This window comes from Sporothrix schenckii (genome assembly GCF_000961545.1).
Source record: "Sporothrix schenckii 1099-18 chromosome Unknown Cont42, whole genome shotgun sequence".
NCBI classification, from domain to species: Eukaryota; Fungi; Ascomycota; class Sordariomycetes; order Ophiostomatales; family Ophiostomataceae; genus Sporothrix; species Sporothrix schenckii.
In genome coordinates, this window is record NW_015971143.1 from 1663211 (window position 1) to 1682117 (window position 18907).

An 18907-nucleotide genomic window follows, 5' to 3' on the forward strand; every position below is an offset into this window, starting at 1 on the left:
GTCGCTCAACAAGCACGATAGTAGAGAACTGGGCTGCCCATCTTTCTTGCATTTTACCGGTGTTACCTCAAAATGTGCTTTTTGGGATTGGCTTTGATTTGATGCCAGTTTTACGTTTTAAAGATTGGTTCCTTACGAGCCGTTGGGTCTCCTTTTCGGTGAACATTGACATTTAATTTTAATAATCCTCGAAATCGGACAACGCGTTTTTCCTATTTCAACAAACAATACCGATTTCCATCCCATAGTAAGTATCCGTTGGGCGCCTTACTATTATCCATAAGCGATATGTACCAGAAAGAGGGAAATCATAAATCAAAACACACTCTCAAGCAAAAGCAAACCGAGAAACTCGTCATAACACATAAACCGTAATAATTTTGAAATCAAAACGCTGGACAGCACCGCACCAATCATGTCTTCTTCTGCCACAATATTCTTGGCATGCTCCTTGCCCATATCTTGCATAAAATAGTAGTGGAAAGCATGTTTCATCGAACGTAAGGCTGGTTCATCAGTGCCACCTCGCGTGCGATTTCGCCCCATTCGAGCTCTCTCCTGATACCAGCTTTGCAACTGTTGGCAGTGGAGTCACCTATCATCTGGTTCTGCCGAAGCATTTCCTCCCATTTGAGAAGCTCGTAGGCAAACCGGAGATGCGGCTGGATTATGACGTTCAAGCGTCGTGCACGCACAAAACAATATGCTCTAGGCAAGGACAGCTTCATTGACCGCATGACTTCTGCGATACAAATCGTTGCACTTCTCGATACGCCAACGCGGCAGTGAACAAGCGTTGCGGTGCCCTTTCTGTGCCCTTGTTCTAAATTGGTGTAAAGTTTCAGTATAAAAGTTCAATGGAGGTTGAATCATTCTGGATCTGTATATCCAGAGAAAACAAGAAAGACTCACGTATAAATTCGAGGCAGCGATCGAACTCATCAGTTAGTGGATCGATTCCGTTGTCCTGCACACCTTGTACAACACAAACATTCTCTTCGCCCCAGGCTTCCAGGACGTCATCCCGCCACATGGCCATCTCCCCGACGCTCAAGATTTGAGTTATGCCCAATGCCTTGAGGAGATCGGGGTTGTTTGCATGGTTAAGGTTTCCGAGGTACATGTAGTCTAGCACTCTGCTGGGAAACGATCCATCTAGTGCTGAGAACCATTTTGGTTGGTTTTGAAGTGAGGCTGTAATGGAATCAAGGTCTGTTTCTGCGCATAGGGGTGACTCGCATAATAACCGTGACGAAAGTGCAGTCAGAAGAGCCACATCCGTTGGATAAGCGAAAAAATTTCGTTTCTTCGTTGTGTGGAGATTGAGCCAGGCATCGTGGATCGGGCGGCCAGTGCTATAACTGAAATAGGCAAGGCCAAGCATACTTGATTCCGTGTAGCCATCTGCACAGTGAATAAGAATCTTTTTCGGTTGAGACGCAGCTATAGCTGGTAACTCCTCTGCTTCGTCTGCCAGAGTGATATCGTGGCCGTCGTCAACGGGAGCGTTTGAAACATCCGTAAGAGCTACAAACAGGGATGGGTTTGCTGTTCCATGAGCCAAGTGGTATATCCACTTGCAAGACTCGAGGATTGCATCCGCTTCGATTTGTGACCATGTTGGGGGCAAGATGGTTCCCGATGATGGGAAGTCGAGATGTATCCTCTTTCCTGATGGGATGCCTGTTTCTGCCAAAGCACGCAGTGCACGAGGATTCAAGTGTCCCAGGTCGCTGCACTCGATCAAAACGTCGTACGAGGTTTCCTCTTCCGAATTCGGTTCGGGTGTCGGTCCGAGCCAGACATTCTGTGAAATTTCGGAAGCTACCGTCATGGCATACATTTCCGAACGCTCCTGGTGGAAGAAGTCAATGACGTTGCCAGTGATGTGTCCTTCCGAATCGGCGGACACTATGTGAGGATAAAATTCCTCAAAGACGGAAAAGTCGCCTGTACAGGCAAATGTGTTGTATCTGGGGAGAGCAATTCCCTCGATGTCATGTTTGTCTCGCCAGGTTTTCTGGGCAGCAGCAATTCTCCAAGCCAATTTCCGAACAGCAGCGCTGTCGTCGCCATACACAATGATATCTGAGGTCATGGCGGTCTTGGCTGCCTGGATCTGGAAGTTCCGCACAGAGAAACCTTCTTTAGGGTCGGGGTCAAGAAACTCGGCAGCGGTACCCGGCTGTAGAAACTCGCCGGGTGCAATGGCGCCTTTTAGGCGAGCGACTTGGAGTTGACCATCGGCCTTGACAATTGTCAGCCCGCGCAGACAGCAGGGCGTTTTTCGCATCACACGGCGGCGTTGGGAGAAAAACGCTTGTTGCATGTGGTTAACTGGATGGAGGCCGTGAAACCAAGGGAAGACAAGCGAAGGGTCTGGTAGCGGCTGGCGTGCAATATAGTCCACAGCTGCAGCAACGCCGGCCGGATCAATGTCGTGTATCGCTAACCCGTCATCCTCAAAGCGAGGGTAATGGTCTGGGGGGAAGAGAAGGGACTGCTGGGAGGGACTGGACTCGTCTGGCGGTGGAGACGGCGACGGTGTCGTTGAAACAACCGGTGGACCCGGCGGGCAGACGGGTATGTGCTTGTTCGGCACTGGGCCTGCTGGCAGCGGATTGGGCTGGGCTGCTTGCCCATTCAGTGTATCGACGTCAATGTTGATAGACGAGCTCAAGGGTGGCATGCTGGAAGAGGCGCGGTGCGGCGGCATCGGCCGGGTTAGAGCGATAGTAGCCATGCGGGGCTTGTCAGAGAAGGGTATATTAAGACGAGACAATGGGCGCAGAGAGAAGCAGAGACGAAAAGGCACCAAATGAAGACAACGGTCGAGGTCGTCCACGAGGAGTAGGGGAGGGTGCAGCGAAATAGTAATGATAGGCAAGGTGATAAAAGCGCAGAGAGTTGGAAAGGGAAGGCGGAAAGTGTATTTGGACAGCTTGGCAGGTTGGAAGGAGGACACAAGACTGATAAAACGGAAAGGGCGTGACAACGGTCGCCGTTCCTACAAAAAAAGTAAGCGTGTATTCAACGACGGCGCATTTATTGAGACGTATTATGAAGAAGTCATGAGGTCCGCGCGCATGTTCAGTCCGATGTCTTCGAAACACGACTAAGATGGATGTTCGAAGGCTGATGATAAGGGACGAGTAAACACGATTTACACATATGATGTTCAAGGCAGCAAACGGCGATATGGAGAAAAAGCAATGAATGGTGCATGGGAATGAAGAACATACTCAACCGGTTTCCTGAAAGTCGGGAGGGAATGTCTCAACGCACATCCCTCTTCTGGGCGGGGGCGATAATATTGAGACGAAAGACGGTAAATGGTAGCAAGAATCCAATTGGCAGCGACCGGTTGCGGCTACAATGCTCAGAGGTGTCGAGTATGTATAAAAGTGGTGTAGAAGTTCAAGTATGAGCAGGAGACCAAAAAAAAGAAGCCGGGTCGTGGGAAACGACAAAGGTGAGGATCAGGTCTAGCTTGGGCGGCTGCGGCACGAGACAGGGAGGAGAGTGAAACAAGAAAGAGAAGGAGAACGAGAGGAGCCGATACAACACCAGTAGAGGCGTATCAATGCTACACGAGCGAGAAGATGGGTGGCCGGGGAGCACTGGGGCACCGCTGTGGAACAGACGACGATGGCGACGAGGGCGATAGCGATGAACACAATGGACCGACAAATGGGAACTGTGCCCGCATGGTTTGGAGTGATAATCTTGTGATTGAAATGAATGGAGTACGACGGCAAAAATAGGAAACAGCAAGAAAGAAGGATTAGCGAGAATCTGGCGGGTTGTTCAAAGACTTGAAAAGATAGAGCATAGAAGAGCGCAAAGCAAAAGGCAATGCAAGCTAGACGCGGCGGCGTGGGCGAGCGATGGTGACACGATACAGGATAGTAAACGGATGTACACACAGCACGATAAGGCTGAGATGGACCCAACTCGAGCGGCCTGGTGGCTGTCGATGGATGGGGTGACATAAAGTGGATGGCAAGCCAGGGCACGAGAAGGTGTTAGGATGATAACAACGCGCGTCGAGTGATAGTATTGTGAATGATGCGAACGATACGAATGTTGTGAGGCGTAAGTACAACAGACGACAGTGGCGTGGATGAAAATGCAAGACAACGGGGCACTCGATCAGCTGGACCGGCCAATTCAGTAATTCTTGAACGGCGACCAAGGTTGAGAATGCAATGAGAGAGACACCAACACCAGAAACGCTCAGCTGGTTGCAAGGGAGGCTCAAGCAACGACCAGAACAAATGGAGGCCTGGCCACCCCTGATAAGAGCACCAGTCAGTGTTGGCGAATCACAACTGTGGGTGCGTGGCGGTTGGCTGCACCAGCCTGCAGCGAGCGGGGATTTTGTGCAGATCAGCCAATAGTTCGCCGCCACTGAGATCCACTGCAAAACGCCCCGCTTCTGCGGCGGTTAAGGTCTTGGGGAAGGGCTGGATGGCGTATCTTGGCCGAGCCTCGCACACAGATGAGACCATCGGTCGCGTTTGTCACTCGAGTTTGGAATATGCATCTGCTCTTTCGGCAAGTGTTATGCGGTGCAACGATTACTCTAGAGAGTAGACAGGATGGCAACAGTATTATTCGAAGGGCGTTTTGATTTACTTCCAGGAGTTTATACCCGTAAGAATTGCCAGTATCTTTTGAACCCTACCGTCGTTTGTTGTTTAGCATGATAATCAAGTAGCCACATATATGGAGCGCGTCGCTTTTAAAAGGGTACGCTCAGTCAAGGAATATATGCGTCATAAGATACAACCAGTGCAGGCGGAATGAAAATGAATCTTGAGGCAAGAACCAAAACACCTGGCGCGGATACCACGCCCTGTCGGGCTACATCCAAACAGAGTAAGATGCACCTGCTTTTAGCTGCTCGGCGCTGTAGCAGAAGCAGATGGGACATTTTTAAGTTACGGCTAGCCCCCGCGAGCAGGGGGATTTTGGGTCAAACAATTCATGGAATTCATTGCGTGTGAGCTTCTTTATTACTACATCGTACGAATGTACACATCTTATGGGGCACAAAGCCCAGGACCGCCCTGTCAAACAGTAGTCACGACCTGGCCAGGTGGAGAGAGGTCAGGCCAGGCCCACCTTCCCCATACCAGGTTTGATAACGCCGCTATCTTTGCGCATCTGTTGAACCTATTTTCGGAAGGCTGTCATTGTCATCAGCGGCTCCACCCCGAACCCAGAACCTTAGGCAGCGATTGAAAACCCGTGCTAGAAGCTTACAATTACAAAGTACTGGCTCCTGCCTGTTCAGGGCCTGCCCAGCAAACGTCACGGCCTTTCCTGACCCCAACTGCGACCGGCATACCCCCTTCTGTCCCTCCCCGCCCTCGCCGTCACCGAAACCATGCGGCCATCCACGGACTTTCAGGGCGTGCCGCCGTCTTCTTCAGATGTGCGGCACCTCTCACTGCGCGGCCTCGCGGTCGGCCTTGGCGTCGGCCTTGTTATATGTTGCTCGAACATGTACTTTGGGCTGCAGACGGGATTCGTGAGCACCATGTCGCTGCCGTCGAGTTTGCTCGGGTTTGGTATTTTCAAGGCGCTCTCGCGACACCTATCCTACCCATTTTCGCCCGTCGAAAATGTTCTAGTTCAGACGGTGGCTGGCAGCATGGCAATTGCTCCGCTTGGCTCCGGCTTTGTTGGCGTGCTGCCGGCTATGAATTACCTCATGAACGCAGATGAGATGGGGCCGATCAAGCTGTCACTGTTCAAAATGATAATGTGGTCGCTTGGACTCTGTTACTTCGGTGTACTGTTCGCCGTTCCACTGTATGGCCGTGTCTACACTCCCTTCGCTCAGCCACTTTTGACCCAATACTAATCCGTCAAACCGATGTGATTTTGCCTCCAGTCGGCGCCAGGTCATTATACGTGAGAAGCTGAAGTTTCCCAGTGGCTTTGGTGCCGCCGTCCTGATTGGTGTTCTACATGGGCGTAAACCGAACCTCGACGGAAGCAAAATTCCCTCGGAATTTGCAAGCCTTGCTGGTGAAGACAATGTCCCGGCCCCGGCCCCGGCCCCGGCCCCAACGCCAGCCATTTCTTCACCTATCGTGGCTGGCTCTAGAGCTGACGATATTACGATTGGCAACAACCCTGTCTCCGAACTCGAGATACGCCGTCGTGAGGAGTGGCGGGCCAACCTGCGCCTCCTCCTCGTATGCTTTCTTATTTCCGGACTTTTTACCCTTGCCACATACTTCTTTCCTGCTATCCGGGACGTGCCCATATTTGGGTCGACAGCCGCTGCCACGTGGCTCTGGACTTTCAACCCGAGCCTTGCCTACATTGGCCAGGGCGTTATCATGGGTCCGGCAACCACTATGCATATGCTTTTAGGGGCTATAATGGGCTGGGCGGTCTTGTCTCCTCTGGCAAAGTACCGCGGCTGGGCACCTGGTCCCACAGAGGATTGGGAGACGGGCAGCAAGGGATGGATTGTATGGATTTCCATTGCCATTATGCTGGCCGACGGCATTGTCAGTCTCGGTCATGTTGCCATTCGTTCTGCTTTTCAGTTTCAACCTGAGATACATGCAGCCATTGCAAGTCGACTGCCCTCGAGTATTTCCCAGTGGCCTTTTCAGAAGAAACTTACCTCTGGCTACACGGCCATTCGAGGCTCAGATACTGTACCGGAGGAGGTGTCGATACCGACAAGTCCCCTCTCTGAATTCACAACGTCTGTAGCAGGCCCAAGTGACGAAAACGAAGACGAACACCAAGGAAGTATCGACGGACAGCCCGACGATGACATCCTAGAAAGGGACGCCCCACCAGATCAACATATTGGTGTGAAGACAGTTGCGATTGGCCTGGTTCTGTCTATTGTCTTCTGTGTTGCTTGTATTCGCATTACTTTTGGCACACTTGTGCCTTTCTATGCGACTATAATTTCTATTACGATGGCACTCGTTCTCAGTGTCATGGGCGTCAGGGCCCTCGGCGAGGTGAGATAGGCCACATCACGACTTCATTTCCTTCTTCATCTGCTCAATCTGGTCTTTTTTTTCTAACATAATTTAGACGGATTTAAATCCTGTTTCTGGCATTTCCAAACTCACTCAGCTTTTCTTCGCGTTGATCATTCCAAGGTCACACAAAAGCAGTGTTCTTATTAACCTAGTCGCAGGTGCCGTGTCCGAAGCTGTAAGCTAAATTATTGATAATCCTCAAACAGCATTATTACTTGCCGCACAACTTACAGCAGACACTTCTCTGACATTGTACAGGGTGCTCTACAAGCCGGTGAGCTCATGCAAGACCTTAAAACCGGTCATCTCATTGGTGCCGCACCGACGGCACAATTTTGGGGCCAGGTTATTGGAACAAGTGTCGGCGCAGTTGTCAGTGCTTGCTTGTATAAGCTTTACACATCGTCAGTTTATTAACCACCAGTCATTATTCCCATTGCCTCCCCTCAAGCCGTGTTTTTGTAATACCCTCTGGGCTGTTCTATGGACATCCACTAACAATTTTCGCAGAGTGTATGAGATTCCCTCCAATCTTTTTCAGATACCGACCGGTTATGTGTGGATCTTTACCGCACGCCTTGTGACAGGCAAGGGCCTTCCTGCGCTGGCCGGCGAGTGGGCTATTGGCTCTGCTCTTTTTTTCGCGGCGATTACATTCTTGAGAATACGGACTGCCGAAAAATCATGGCATGCCTACATCCCTGGCGGAATCGCTGTCGCTGTCGGTACGAAACTGCTGTGTGGTGGCGCACGTTTATCTCTCCGAACCCCCCGCCCCTCCTGTTTCCCCTTGTATATATTTGTGCATGAAAGTGTCAAGTTCTAACGCATTTGATAGGCATGTACAACGTGCCATCGTTCACACTGGCCCGTAGCGTGGGAGGGTTGATCGCTCTGTATTGGAGAATTTCTAGCCGCAACGAAACAAGAGCCATTGTGCTTGCGTCGGTAGGTCCTTTTACACGCTATATTGGTTAGCGGTTGGCTTTTCATGACGACGTGTACATTCTAATGACCAACCTTTAGGGATTCATCCTTGGCGAAGGCGTCTTCAGCGTTGTGAATCTGTTCTTACAAACGGCAGGTGTTCCTCATCGATGAGGATAGCGTGTTTAGGCTTCGTCGAATTGTACAATCCGAGCGTGAATTCCAGGACATGTTGAAGCTCTTACTCAGAAAGAATCCTCAGGCCCCTATTCAATGACAACTCCCCCTTGCGAGGCCAGTATTAATACCTAATCCAGGATAAGAGTTATAGTACAGCGAATGATATGGGAGCTTGATTTGTAAATTTGCTTTTCTTTATATACAAATGTTTTATATCGTTTGTTAGACAAAATCGAAGGTTCAGGCTTTTTACAAAATCCGTTACATCATTATTTTGTCCACTTGTCAGGACCGTAGTCAACGTGTGCTAGAAACGCAGTCCCAAGATGATTCGTTATCTCAATGACCACGATTGCTGCTGCTGTTTCGCATCCCGCGTCCACATAACACGCAACGTTAAGGCACGTGGGTTGTCGTCCGCCGTAAGAAATGAGAGCTCACCATTTATGGCGCGGCCGTCTGCCGCTGTTAAAAGCTTGGAGTGTGCCTTGTTCAAAAGCAAACACTGCATCCAGTGGGTCGCTTTACCAAAAGGTCCCGTTGTGAAGGCGACGCGTTGTTTCCCTCCACCGATCCATTTCTGGGAACTGGCGTCGACAGGCTCTATCTGCACCGTGCGAGATGTGCCAAAGTAGATGTCAAACCAAACCAAGAATCCGTCCAGGGACTCGGCGTCTTTGAAAAGCTCCGATTTCCAGCTCGCGGTGAAGACGAGGTCCTCAACCTGGATGGTATGGAGGTCAAGATGCTTAAACATACTCGTCGTGCCTGCGATGGTCTTTTCCGGCATAACCAGCATCCGGGCATCGTTATAAATGCCTGCCTGCATGGCCTTCATATCAAAGCCGTACACGTCTCTCCAAAACGTGATGTTGTCGCAAATGTACTCCGAGTCGCTGACTGGGGCCAAAAATAAAGAGGCGTGACTCGGCACCAGCAAGCCGTCCGGTTTCAAATACTTGTCGCGGGCGTAGAGGACACTCGGCAGCATAGCCTCGTACAGCAAAGCATAGCCCATCCACTCACTGACGATGACATCCACCTTGTCGACGGGCAACGTCACCTCCTCGATAAGGCCCTTGAGGCAAGTAACCTGGTTAGCCAGGCCGTTGTGGAAGATGTTCTCTCGCGCCTTGTCGATAATTTCCGACCTATCCACTGCGACGACGAGTTTCGCACCAGCCTTGGCACAAAACATGCTCAAAATACCTGACGCAGGGCAGAAAGGTCAGAAAACAGAAATGAGAGAGCAACTCGGAATGGAGGAAAGTCATGAGAAACAGCCCAAAGGATATCATAATCCATACATGGGCCGCCTTTGCATACCTGTACCGCAGCCGATATCAAGGACTGTTTTTCCGGCGAATAAATCCTTGTTTGCATATATGAAATCGCGGTACGCGTCCGTCCTGATCGTATCCTTGAGCATGGTTTCATGAATGTCTACAAATTCGTACAGTGCGGTCAGCAGGGGCACACATTGGCAGAATGTTGTGCGCGCCGTCCCGTGAAGGGAAGTGGTTTTTACCGCTGTGGGAGTAGGACTCGAAGTAATAGTCCGTGCCTCCCGAGGAGGGCACTTCGCCTTCACACCTCTTCTGTGACTCCGAGGTCGCCTTCGCGTTGTCAGGTGTGTTAAGTAGCTTCGCGACATTGGCACCCTTTTGCGTATCCTCGTCCATGCCCCAGCGCTGGTCAAGAGTCTTCTGGACGGCCAACCGGTAGTTCTCGAACTGTTTGGCCAAGCTTTCTAACTCGGACTGAAGTTGGTCATTTTTTTTCTGAAGATTGGTCGCCGCCGTTGTCTCAGAGTCGGCGGCGTTTTGTTTTTCACCAGCGACAGGTTGATCCTGGGATTTGGGTAGACTGTCCAGGGCTAGGATAAGGGCATCATCCTCAAGAACGGGCCGGAGATACACGTCGCTGGAAAAGTCTTCCTCTGAAATCTCGGCTGGGAGAGCAGCTTTTTCGTACACCCGCTGGCGAACTATAAACAAAGTTAGGATATCTCCTTAACGAACCCTCGTCATTTTTGATGGGCCTTGACCAGACTCACTGTAATTGATGAGTTTCACACTGCCGTAAAAGTCAAGACCCAGCCGATTGCGGATGGCTAGAAAGTCAAAGTTGTGCTCTTCCTTGCAGTGGGCGATCATGGAAGCAGCATCTTGGAACACACGGTCATCTAGTAATGAGATAACTAACTGAGGTTCCTCGTCATCCTCGGGGTTGGCGTCGAGCCATCCTTCTTCGTCCGAAGACTCGGAGCTGCTCTGGAATTCACGCTCCGACATTGTGCGTATATGAATTTATGAGAAATAGCCTGAAGCAAGAATTTATAGGAAAGGTAATATGTGGGCAACTACAACTGGTTTGCCTGACTTTATCGCAGTTTGCAAATTTACTTTATGTACTTTTTGAGCTCTTTGTGGGGAAAGGCTTGAATTTTCTTTCCTGTGAGCGAAGTAGCCAAACAGCATGCAGCCCGCCACTAGCGTCTCGACCTTCATGTATTCTGCTGCAACTTATTCCCCGCCAATCTCTCCGCGTCCCTCACTGTTTTTTTTTTAAAAAAATAAAATAAAAATAAAATAAAAGCTTACCAAGGTACACCGGTCTACCCAGGCTTATATTCTGAAGTTTTATGTGTGATCTCCATGTAGCGTCTAGTGATCACGTCACTTCCTATCAATTATTATTAAAGCGCATGGTACTTGGAATACAAGTATCTCAAATTATCTCAGTCAACGTCATCGTCCTTGAGGTCGTCATCTTCGCCCTCACCCTCATCCTCGTCCTCGTCGTCTTCCTCGTCCTCATAGCCATCCTCATCATCGGATAATGACTCGCCATGTTGGCGTAAACGAGCCTGCAGTGAACAAGAAATAATGTCAGCGGTCAGCAGTCTATCATGGACTTGACTGCAAACAGCAAAAAGGCAGAGCGATTCTTTGCAAGTCATCACAATAATAGTTAACGCACCTTGTAGCCTGCCGACTTTTCTTCGAGGTCAGCAAATACCATTAATAAGTCATCCAACTCGGTTTGCGTCGCCTTCTTTTCTTCACGGGTTGCTTGTAGTGCGTCTTCCGCCTAAAATTTCATTAGACATGTACAGTTGGAGTGTTAAAAAGCGGAAGCCGCGCCCAAATGTTTGGGGATGGTGGGAACGTACTTCTTTAAGCCTTTTCTCGGCGGCTTGCAGCTTCTCGCGGGTCTGAACAACGTCCTTTTCAGCGGCCTGCAGCTTCTCACGAGTGTTCATGTTATCCTCTTCGGCGGCCTCAATCATTTCCCGAAGCTCGGCTTCTTGTATGCTCGCTGCGGCCAGTTTGGCCTCGAGGTCTTTGACTTTCCTCCTTAACTCGGCGGCTACAGTCTCCATGTCGTTTTTCTGCACGTTGAACTTATCGTGAGCAGCCTGAAGCTCTTGTGATTTGCTCTTGTTTGCCTAACCAAATTGTCAGTTTCCAGGTTGTTGTAGATAACACATCTACCACCTTGCCAAATATTGGCAATACAGTGACAAACCTTTAACAAATCCACTTCCAACCGGCTCCCCGTTGCTCGAAGATCTGCCAATTGCGCCTCAAGCCGACGTTGCACGCGTGCCATCTCGGCCTGTGAAGCCTTTTGCGCTTCCTCCATTTGACGCACCAGGTCAGCCCGGCTTGTCTGGTGCTCTATGCGGGCTTGTCTGCAAGATGGAAGTTGACGAAAATAGTTAGCTTCTGCAACCTCGTTCCAAGAAATCTTTCGAGGCAGCTATCGCCAGCACTTACCGTAAGATTTCCTCATGCTTACGAACAGCCATATCATGTGCCGCTTTGGCTTTGCCAAGGTCAGAGAACGCTTCATCCTTCGATTTCTTGTGTTCTGCCCTCTCTTGGCCGAGAGCATTTTCCAGGGCGGATATTCTGTCTTGAGCTTCGCGCAGTGTTCGGTCCTTATCGCCAAGTTCAGCACGCAGAGAGTCAACCAACTCACGAGAGATGCCCTGTTGAACTCCGTTCGACACAAACGAAATTTCCATGTTTGGGTCTTTATCAATGGCGCGCAGCAGCCTACTGTAATTGTCTTTGAAAAAGTCGACAAAAGCGCCATCAAAAAACACACTGGGAAGCTTCTCGTCTGTCTGCGGATCCAGCCTTTGGGGTATTACCTCGAAATCACGAAGTTGTGAGTACGCTCGGAGAGTATTGAGCTTGTTGATGTACCGATCGCGGCCCATTCTCGACATCAAAATCTCGTGCAGCTTTTTCCTCGGAATAGACGAGTCCTTGGTGGAAAACTCATAGAGAACGCCCAAGAGTAGAGCCGCAAGCCCTTGAATAGCAATTTCGTTGCTGGTGTTTTTGACCACCACTTGGATCAATCCTTGTAGATTGCTCCCTTCCCCTAGAAAGTCATTGACACCCTCCAAGTCCTCGAAGAGCCATGAAAGCAGCAGCATAAAGTAGCCAATCACAACACGCTCATCGTCTCCCCTGTTCACACTGCTTAAAAGGTGTGCCGCAGTAGTCTGTATGCTAGTGACGACTTCCTCGCCACTTGCCTCATCTCCCTCTGTCACAGCCATCACAAGAGCCTTGGCTCTTGGATTTTCGTTAACCAGGTGAAACATAATCACTGACGCAAACCAGTTGCGATAGGGATCGCTGGACGAAGAATGTGCAGGGGATCGCAGTAGTGTCGTTAATACATTGGCTGTTTCGTCAGCACCTGAATTGTGCCCGTCAATAGCTCGCTGCAAAAAGTGCAGTCGAGCAACCTCATGATTAAAGAAGTATGCTTTAAGACATTCACAAGCAGCCATTCGGACATCGAAAAACTGCGGCGAGGGCACACCCAAAGTTAAGTCAAGAAGACCGTCGATCACATACACCTCAGTGTGAGTGCCATTTGCATGTGCTTTTTCGTCGCTTGCTTTAGAGGCTGCGTGGTTGTTGTTTGTTGTTGGCGATGGGACACGGAGTTGCGCAAAATTCTCTTGAAGAGTAGCATTTCCTCGAATAACTGCCGCGCATGTCGACAATGCCTAAACACAATTTAAACTGTCAGCTGGGCTTGGCCGTGGACATCGACCAGCAGGGATGCTCTTAACGCCTGTGCATGGGTGAACTCACCTCTGCACGAATTTGGTTCTCGAAGTAATCGTTGAAAGACAGCTGTAAGGCATGGTATAGAACCCCGTGCCGCCAAAACTCTGCCTGGTTCTGCACGATTCCAGAAGCACCTTGAACGAGGAATAGCCGGATCACGGCCAGTAAAGCGTATATATTTCGGTTCCGTTGTGCCAATGTCCAGTCTGCTAGTTCGCCGTCCTGGTCATTGGGAGACCCAACATCTTTCAGAAGTCGCGCAAGCTGGGCTGTGCATAGAGATTCTCGAAACAGCGTTTGGTTGTGTGCGTTGAGCCGGAGAAGGTTGGCTAGCAGAATAAGACAGTCTTCGACAGCCCTGCCGCCATCCAAGACGGCTCCTTCTTCCTCGATGATTTTGAAGAGTCGCTCAAATGCATTCTCGAATGCAACAAGTTTTTGAATCTCCGTCGAAGTTGGCGTCAGATATGTCAGCAACGCGATTGCTTCGTTGCGAATCACATCGCGCTGGTCGTCTAGAATGGCAACGAGTCGCGAGATTCCGAGAGGAGCAGTGAAAATACACTCTTCCGTTCGGTCGGTTCGGGCGGCTAGGATAGCCGAAAGAAGCTGCAAGCAGTAAAGTCGCGAGTAGAAATCGCTAGTCTCGAGGAAGTCTAGGAGCAACGTGATGTTTTCGAGCCTCTGGGTGAATTCGTCTGCAAGCCAAAGAGCAATATCGTCTGATGCTTCTAGGCTGGTTTCATTCGGGTTGAAAAGCATCAGCAAGGTCTCAAGGACCACCTTGACCGTATCTACATCCTCGCCATCTTTTGAAAGACTTCCGATCAAGCTGCGCAAGGCTCCAGAAGCTACTGATGCCGGATACTCTTTCGCAAAGCTCCGAAGGCCTAGAATCGCAGCTCGTCGGTCTTCCAAAAGAGTCGCCGAACTTAATCGGCCGCTTAAAACAGATATTGTTTCACCGACCGATTGCTTGGCCGGAGCAGTGGCAATAGAGAACATGGCGGTAGCGACAATGACAGCGAAGCGAGGCGTCCAAGACGCGGTTGCCTTGTCAAGGTTGGTTTGTTGCACGCTTCAGCCAGATCACGGCTGTACTTCCATTCCAGTGTTTTTTTTTGTCTGCTAAAATCTGCCAATTTCATTCCCATTTGGGGAGGATTATTGTCGGAGCTCGAATAGCCTTGCCGCAGTTGTTGTGGCTGTGGATGAGTCTTGTGATTGCTAGCTTCGTGGTGTTTGCTGCTTAGAGTCAACATCCATCATTTAGTTTAGATATTTGGCATGTGTATTGCGGAGTATTGCTCGTAGGACATACTTAACGAACGAAACATTCATTTTGCGGTAGAGCTATGTAGTGCCCCGATAAAACGATTCTTATCGTAGAAAATCGGGTTTTATCATCATATTATACTAGCCAGTAGCTTAGTCAGTACAATATAACGGTGCGCGACCCGAAAATTCAAAGGCAGTCAACGACGCGACACTGGATGCCTTCGAAAGCCTAAAGTTTTTTAGGCATTTTATCAAACCCAGAACATCACGACAACAGGACGTGGCTTTCAGTTTCATGCAACTCATTTCGTTGCCATCGCTTTCCGTCACGGAGGCCCCATAAAAGTTACGAGGACAAATAAAAAGACGGCAGTTGCGATATCTTTCACTTTCTTTCGACACATCTTTGGACAAAGCCGTGACCGCACAACGCAACCTTTCCGCGCAGCCTGCAACTTCCCTTAACTAAGAAAATCTATTCGAACTACGATCCCTATAATACACTAGCCCCCAATTGTTAGGAAGCAACGACATAATCACCAATGATCCAAACCAGCGATTCATCAAAACAATACCTTGTGTTAACACGCCACGTACAGTATTGCGGTGTGCGGTACAACAATATTAGTTCCAATCCCTCTTTTATATTACCGAAAACCCCACCCCAGCCCATATCTAAGAATGGGTATCCCGGCTGCGTTCCGATGGCTCTCGAGCAAATACCCGAAGATCATCTCCCCGGTGGTAGAAGAAACACCGAAAGAAATGGACGACGGTGTCGTCATACCCGTCGATACAACGGGGCCGAACCCGAACGGGGATGAATTCGACAACCTGTATTTGGACATGAACGGCATCGTGCACCCTTGCTCTCATCCGGAAGACCGCCCCCCGCCAGCAGATGAAGAGGAGATGATGTTGGAAATTTTCAAATACACAGACCGGGTCGTCAATATGGTCCGGCCCCGCAAGTTGTTGATGATTGCCGTCGGTACGTTTAATTTACAGGCCCACATGTTCCTTTTACTTTGATATAGAGATCTAACTTATGTGTTTCATCCAGACGGTGTTGCACCTCGCGCCAAGATGAATCAGCAGCGCTCGCGTCGTTTTCGGTCCGCCCAGGAGGCAAAGGAAAAGGAAGAGGACAAGGAGGAGCTTTTGAAACTACTGAAACAGCAAAACGGTGGTAGCCTGTCTGAAGCGTCTCTCGAAGTCGTGTCAAAAAAGGCGTTCGACTCGAACTCTATCACACCGGGTACCCCTTTCATGGACATTTTGGCTGCCAGCCTACGATACTGGTGCGCCTACAAGCTGAACACAGATCCGGGTTGGTCCAAGATGAAAATCATCATCTCGGATGCAAGCGTGCCAGGTGAGGGTGAGCACAAAATTATGGACTTTGTTCGCGCTCAACGGGCGTCACCCAACCACGATCCAAATACTCGTCATGTCATCTATGGGTTGGATGCGGATCTCATCATGCTAAGTCTCGCCACACATGAGCCGTACTTTCGAGTTTTACGGGAGGACGTATTTTTCCAGGACAGCAAGGCGCGTCTTTGCAAACTTTGTGGACAAAAGGGCCATGAAGCAAGCGCATGCAGGGGCCAGGCGAAGGAAAAAGATGGCGAGTTTGACGAAAAAGACACCTCACACACTCAGAAGCCATTCATCTGGCTTCATGTATCTGTTTTGCGAGAATATCTCGCTGTCGAACTTGATGTTCCCAATCTTCCTTTCCGATGGGATTTGGAGCGTGCCATTGACGACTGGATTTTCTTGTGCTGTTTCGTGGGCAATGATTTCCTTCCTCATCTTCCTGCGCTTGAAATCCGCGAGAACGGCATTAATACACTGACGGCGCTTTGGAAAGAGAACTTACCGCTCATGAACGGCTATATTACAAAAGACGGGCATGTCGATTTGAGACGCGCTCAAGTCATCATGAGCGGACTTGCCAAACAGGAGGACAGTATTTTCCGGCGCAGAAAACAACAAGAAGATCGAAGAGAAGAAAACAACAAACGACGCAAACTTCACCAAGAACAAGGGAAGAACCGCAACGACACTCGTAACACTGCCCGAAGCTTGGGGGGTGATAGTGTCTTTGCAGAGGGCACCGCCGGCTTGAATTTGCGCCCTATTGCTACTTTCACACCCGAAACCTCAAAGACTATTACTCACGACGTGGTCGTGAACGGTAGACCAGCAACCGATGCGAACGTAGCGAACAAAAGCGCCGCCAGCGTTCTGAAGAGCCGCATGCAAAATCGTACCGCGCAAACTACGACCAATACAAACGATACCGCCGCATCTACAAATGAGAAAGACGCAGATCAACGGACCGCCCTTGGTAAACGCAAGGCCGATGACATTGAAGATAGCGTCAAGAGCACTCCACAATCCAGTGAGACGAGTACGCCGGCCACGAAGCTGCCTGTGGAAGGGTCTGTGGATACTGTTCGGATGTGGGAAGAAGGATATGCAGACCGTTACTACGAACAGAAGTTTCAGGTCGACCCAAAAGACATCGAGTTCCGCCACGGTGTTGCTCGCGCCTATGTGGAAGGCCTAGCCTGGGTTCTTTTGTACTATTTCCAGGGATGCCCGTCTTGGGAATGGTACTATCCCTATCATTACGCACCATTCGCTGCCGACTTTGTGGATCTGTCCAGGCTGGAGCTTCACTTCGAGAAGGGCCGCATCTCGAAACCATTCGAGCAACTCATGAGCGTTCTTCCAGCAGCCTCTCGCCATGCCATCCCTGAAGTTTTTCACGACCTCATGCTGAACGAAGACAGCGAAATCATCGATTTCTATCCAGAAGAATTCGACCTCGATCTCAATGGCAAAAAGTTTGCATGGCAGGGGGTAGCACTACTACCTTTCATTGACATGGCACGTTTACTTGCTGCCATAGAAAAACGGTACCCGCTTCTAAGTCCTGCAGACAAAATCCGTAACGGTATTGGCAAGATTGTTATGCTGCTGTCTGACGCAGACACGGCGTTATACGACGAGGTGACTTCAAATTTCTACTCGAAACGACAAGGACCACTCAAGTACAAGCTGGATCCTCTGGTATCTGGCGGAATCGCCGGAAACATCGAGAAAATAGATGATTATATCCCACACGGCTCATTGACCTACCCGTTGGAGCGAAAGGCCCTTCCCGACATTGAATATGACAGATCTTTAAGGTATGTCACTGCTTTCCATATTAAGCCCGTTTGTTGTATCGACTAACATTATAGTGTCAACTTTGAACTGCTGTCCACGCCACACGAGCACAAGTCCATGCTCCTACGCGGGGTTAAGCTTCCAACGCCCGTTATCAACCGCGGCGACAAGGAGGCATTGCTCAACAATAGGTCTGGCCGTAATCATGGAGGCGGGCCGCACAATAGCTACCATAGCAATAGCAACAATGGCCGGCCGTGGCATGATTCGGGCGGAAGACACCAGCACAACAATTATGGCGGCCACCAGAACGGTCGTGATCACCCACCGTATCACCCGGGGAACGGCCAGAGCGGACGAGGCTCATATCATGGAGCGTCATATCAATCTTGGGCCCCCCCAGTACCCGGCCAAGCCGGGTTTGGTTCTGGTCGGCCCCCTCCACCGCCTTCATCAACCCCTATGAACTTTGGGAGGTACAATGACGGTGATTACAATAATGGTGGCTACAGTGGTCGTGGAGGCAGATATGTGGGTGGTTACGACAATGGAGGTTACGGCGGCGGTAGTTACGGTAACGACAGCCACAACCAAGGTTACCAAAATCGCTACGACTTACCCCCACCACCTGGAAGCTACAATCAGCAGTCCTATGGGCAGCAGTCATATCGCCCTCCTCCTGGCCGGGGCCAACGGCCAAGGGCGAGTGACAACCGCTCCGAGGGTTACAGCAACTCTCGCGGCGGCTACCGTAGGTGAACAACTACGGTGGATTTACGAGGATTCCGTACCAGATCGGCTTTCCCAGCACGACACCGGCTATAGAAGCTGGCGTTCTCGGAAGTTCAGGGCCAGTCGTGGTTTATTCGATGCATTTAGTGAGTTATTTTAATGTTATTTCTTTTTCCTTTTTTAGTTCGCGTTTGTCTGCCAAAAATAAAATCGGTCGTGTTTTACAAAACCTTGTTCCCCGCTATAGTGAATCGCCAGGTTGTATTGACCAACTTTACTGCTTCGGGTTTTATTTTGTTGGTGGTACTTGACCGAGATGTGGACGCGATTACTTTCTTCAGCTTGAGGGTACAAGCGACCTACAGGACAGAAATAGAGAGTTAGTCAGTACAGAATAAGCTCTTCCCTGGTTTACAGAAAGAGACGAATGATAGCCCGCACTGCGATAAGAAGTGCGGGGGTCCAAGCGCCCCGCGCCGC

General features: G+C 50.0%; 5 protein-coding genes across 5 annotated transcripts; 2 read left to right on the forward strand and 3 right to left on the reverse strand.

The window, feature by feature from the left end:
• Nucleotides 1-491: 491 nt before the first annotated feature.
• On the reverse strand, nucleotides 492-2743 carry SPSK_01508 (Dual specificity phosphatase, catalytic domain containing protein; the record flags this gene model as incomplete). The annotated part of the gene is made up of 2 exons (XM_016728419.1): nucleotides 492-823; nucleotides 913-2743. 2 exons carry the CDS (start codon nucleotides 2741-2743, stop codon nucleotides 492-494), a joined length of 2163 nt encoding a protein of 720 aa, XP_016590067.1.
• A 2649-nt stretch (nucleotides 2744-5392) lies between these two features.
• Nucleotides 5393-8229, forward strand: SPSK_01439 (uncharacterized protein; the record flags this gene model as incomplete). The annotated part of the gene is made up of 8 exons (XM_016728353.1): nucleotides 5393-5820; nucleotides 5903-7001; nucleotides 7078-7200; nucleotides 7284-7429; nucleotides 7536-7750; nucleotides 7864-7973; nucleotides 8052-8084; nucleotides 8110-8229. 8 exons carry the CDS (start codon nucleotides 5393-5395, stop codon nucleotides 8227-8229), a joined length of 2274 nt encoding a protein of 757 aa, XP_016590068.1.
• Nucleotides 8230-8466: 237 nt separating this feature from the next.
• Nucleotides 8467-10426, reverse strand: SPSK_01551 (protein arginine N-methyltransferase 3; the record flags this gene model as incomplete). Its single annotated transcript, XM_016728460.1, has 4 exons — nucleotides 8467-9341; nucleotides 9459-9552; nucleotides 9590-10119; nucleotides 10189-10426. 4 exons carry the CDS (start codon nucleotides 10424-10426, stop codon nucleotides 8467-8469), a joined length of 1737 nt encoding a protein of 578 aa, XP_016590069.1.
• A 446-nt stretch (nucleotides 10427-10872) lies between these two features.
• SPSK_01408 (transport protein) lies at nucleotides 10873-14239 on the reverse strand (the record flags this gene model as incomplete). The annotated part of the gene is made up of 6 exons (XM_016728323.1): nucleotides 10873-11001; nucleotides 11115-11225; nucleotides 11308-11583; nucleotides 11664-11829; nucleotides 11915-13170; nucleotides 13259-14239. 6 exons carry the CDS (start codon nucleotides 14237-14239, stop codon nucleotides 10873-10875), a joined length of 2919 nt encoding a protein of 972 aa, XP_016590070.1.
• A 954-nt stretch (nucleotides 14240-15193) lies between these two features.
• On the forward strand, nucleotides 15194-18454 carry SPSK_01409 (5'-3' exoribonuclease 2; the record flags this gene model as incomplete). Its single annotated transcript, XM_016728324.1, has 3 exons — nucleotides 15194-15503; nucleotides 15576-17715; nucleotides 17770-18454. 3 exons carry the CDS (start codon nucleotides 15194-15196, stop codon nucleotides 18452-18454), a joined length of 3135 nt encoding a protein of 1044 aa, XP_016590071.1.
• Between the last annotated feature and the right edge of the window lie 453 nt (nucleotides 18455-18907).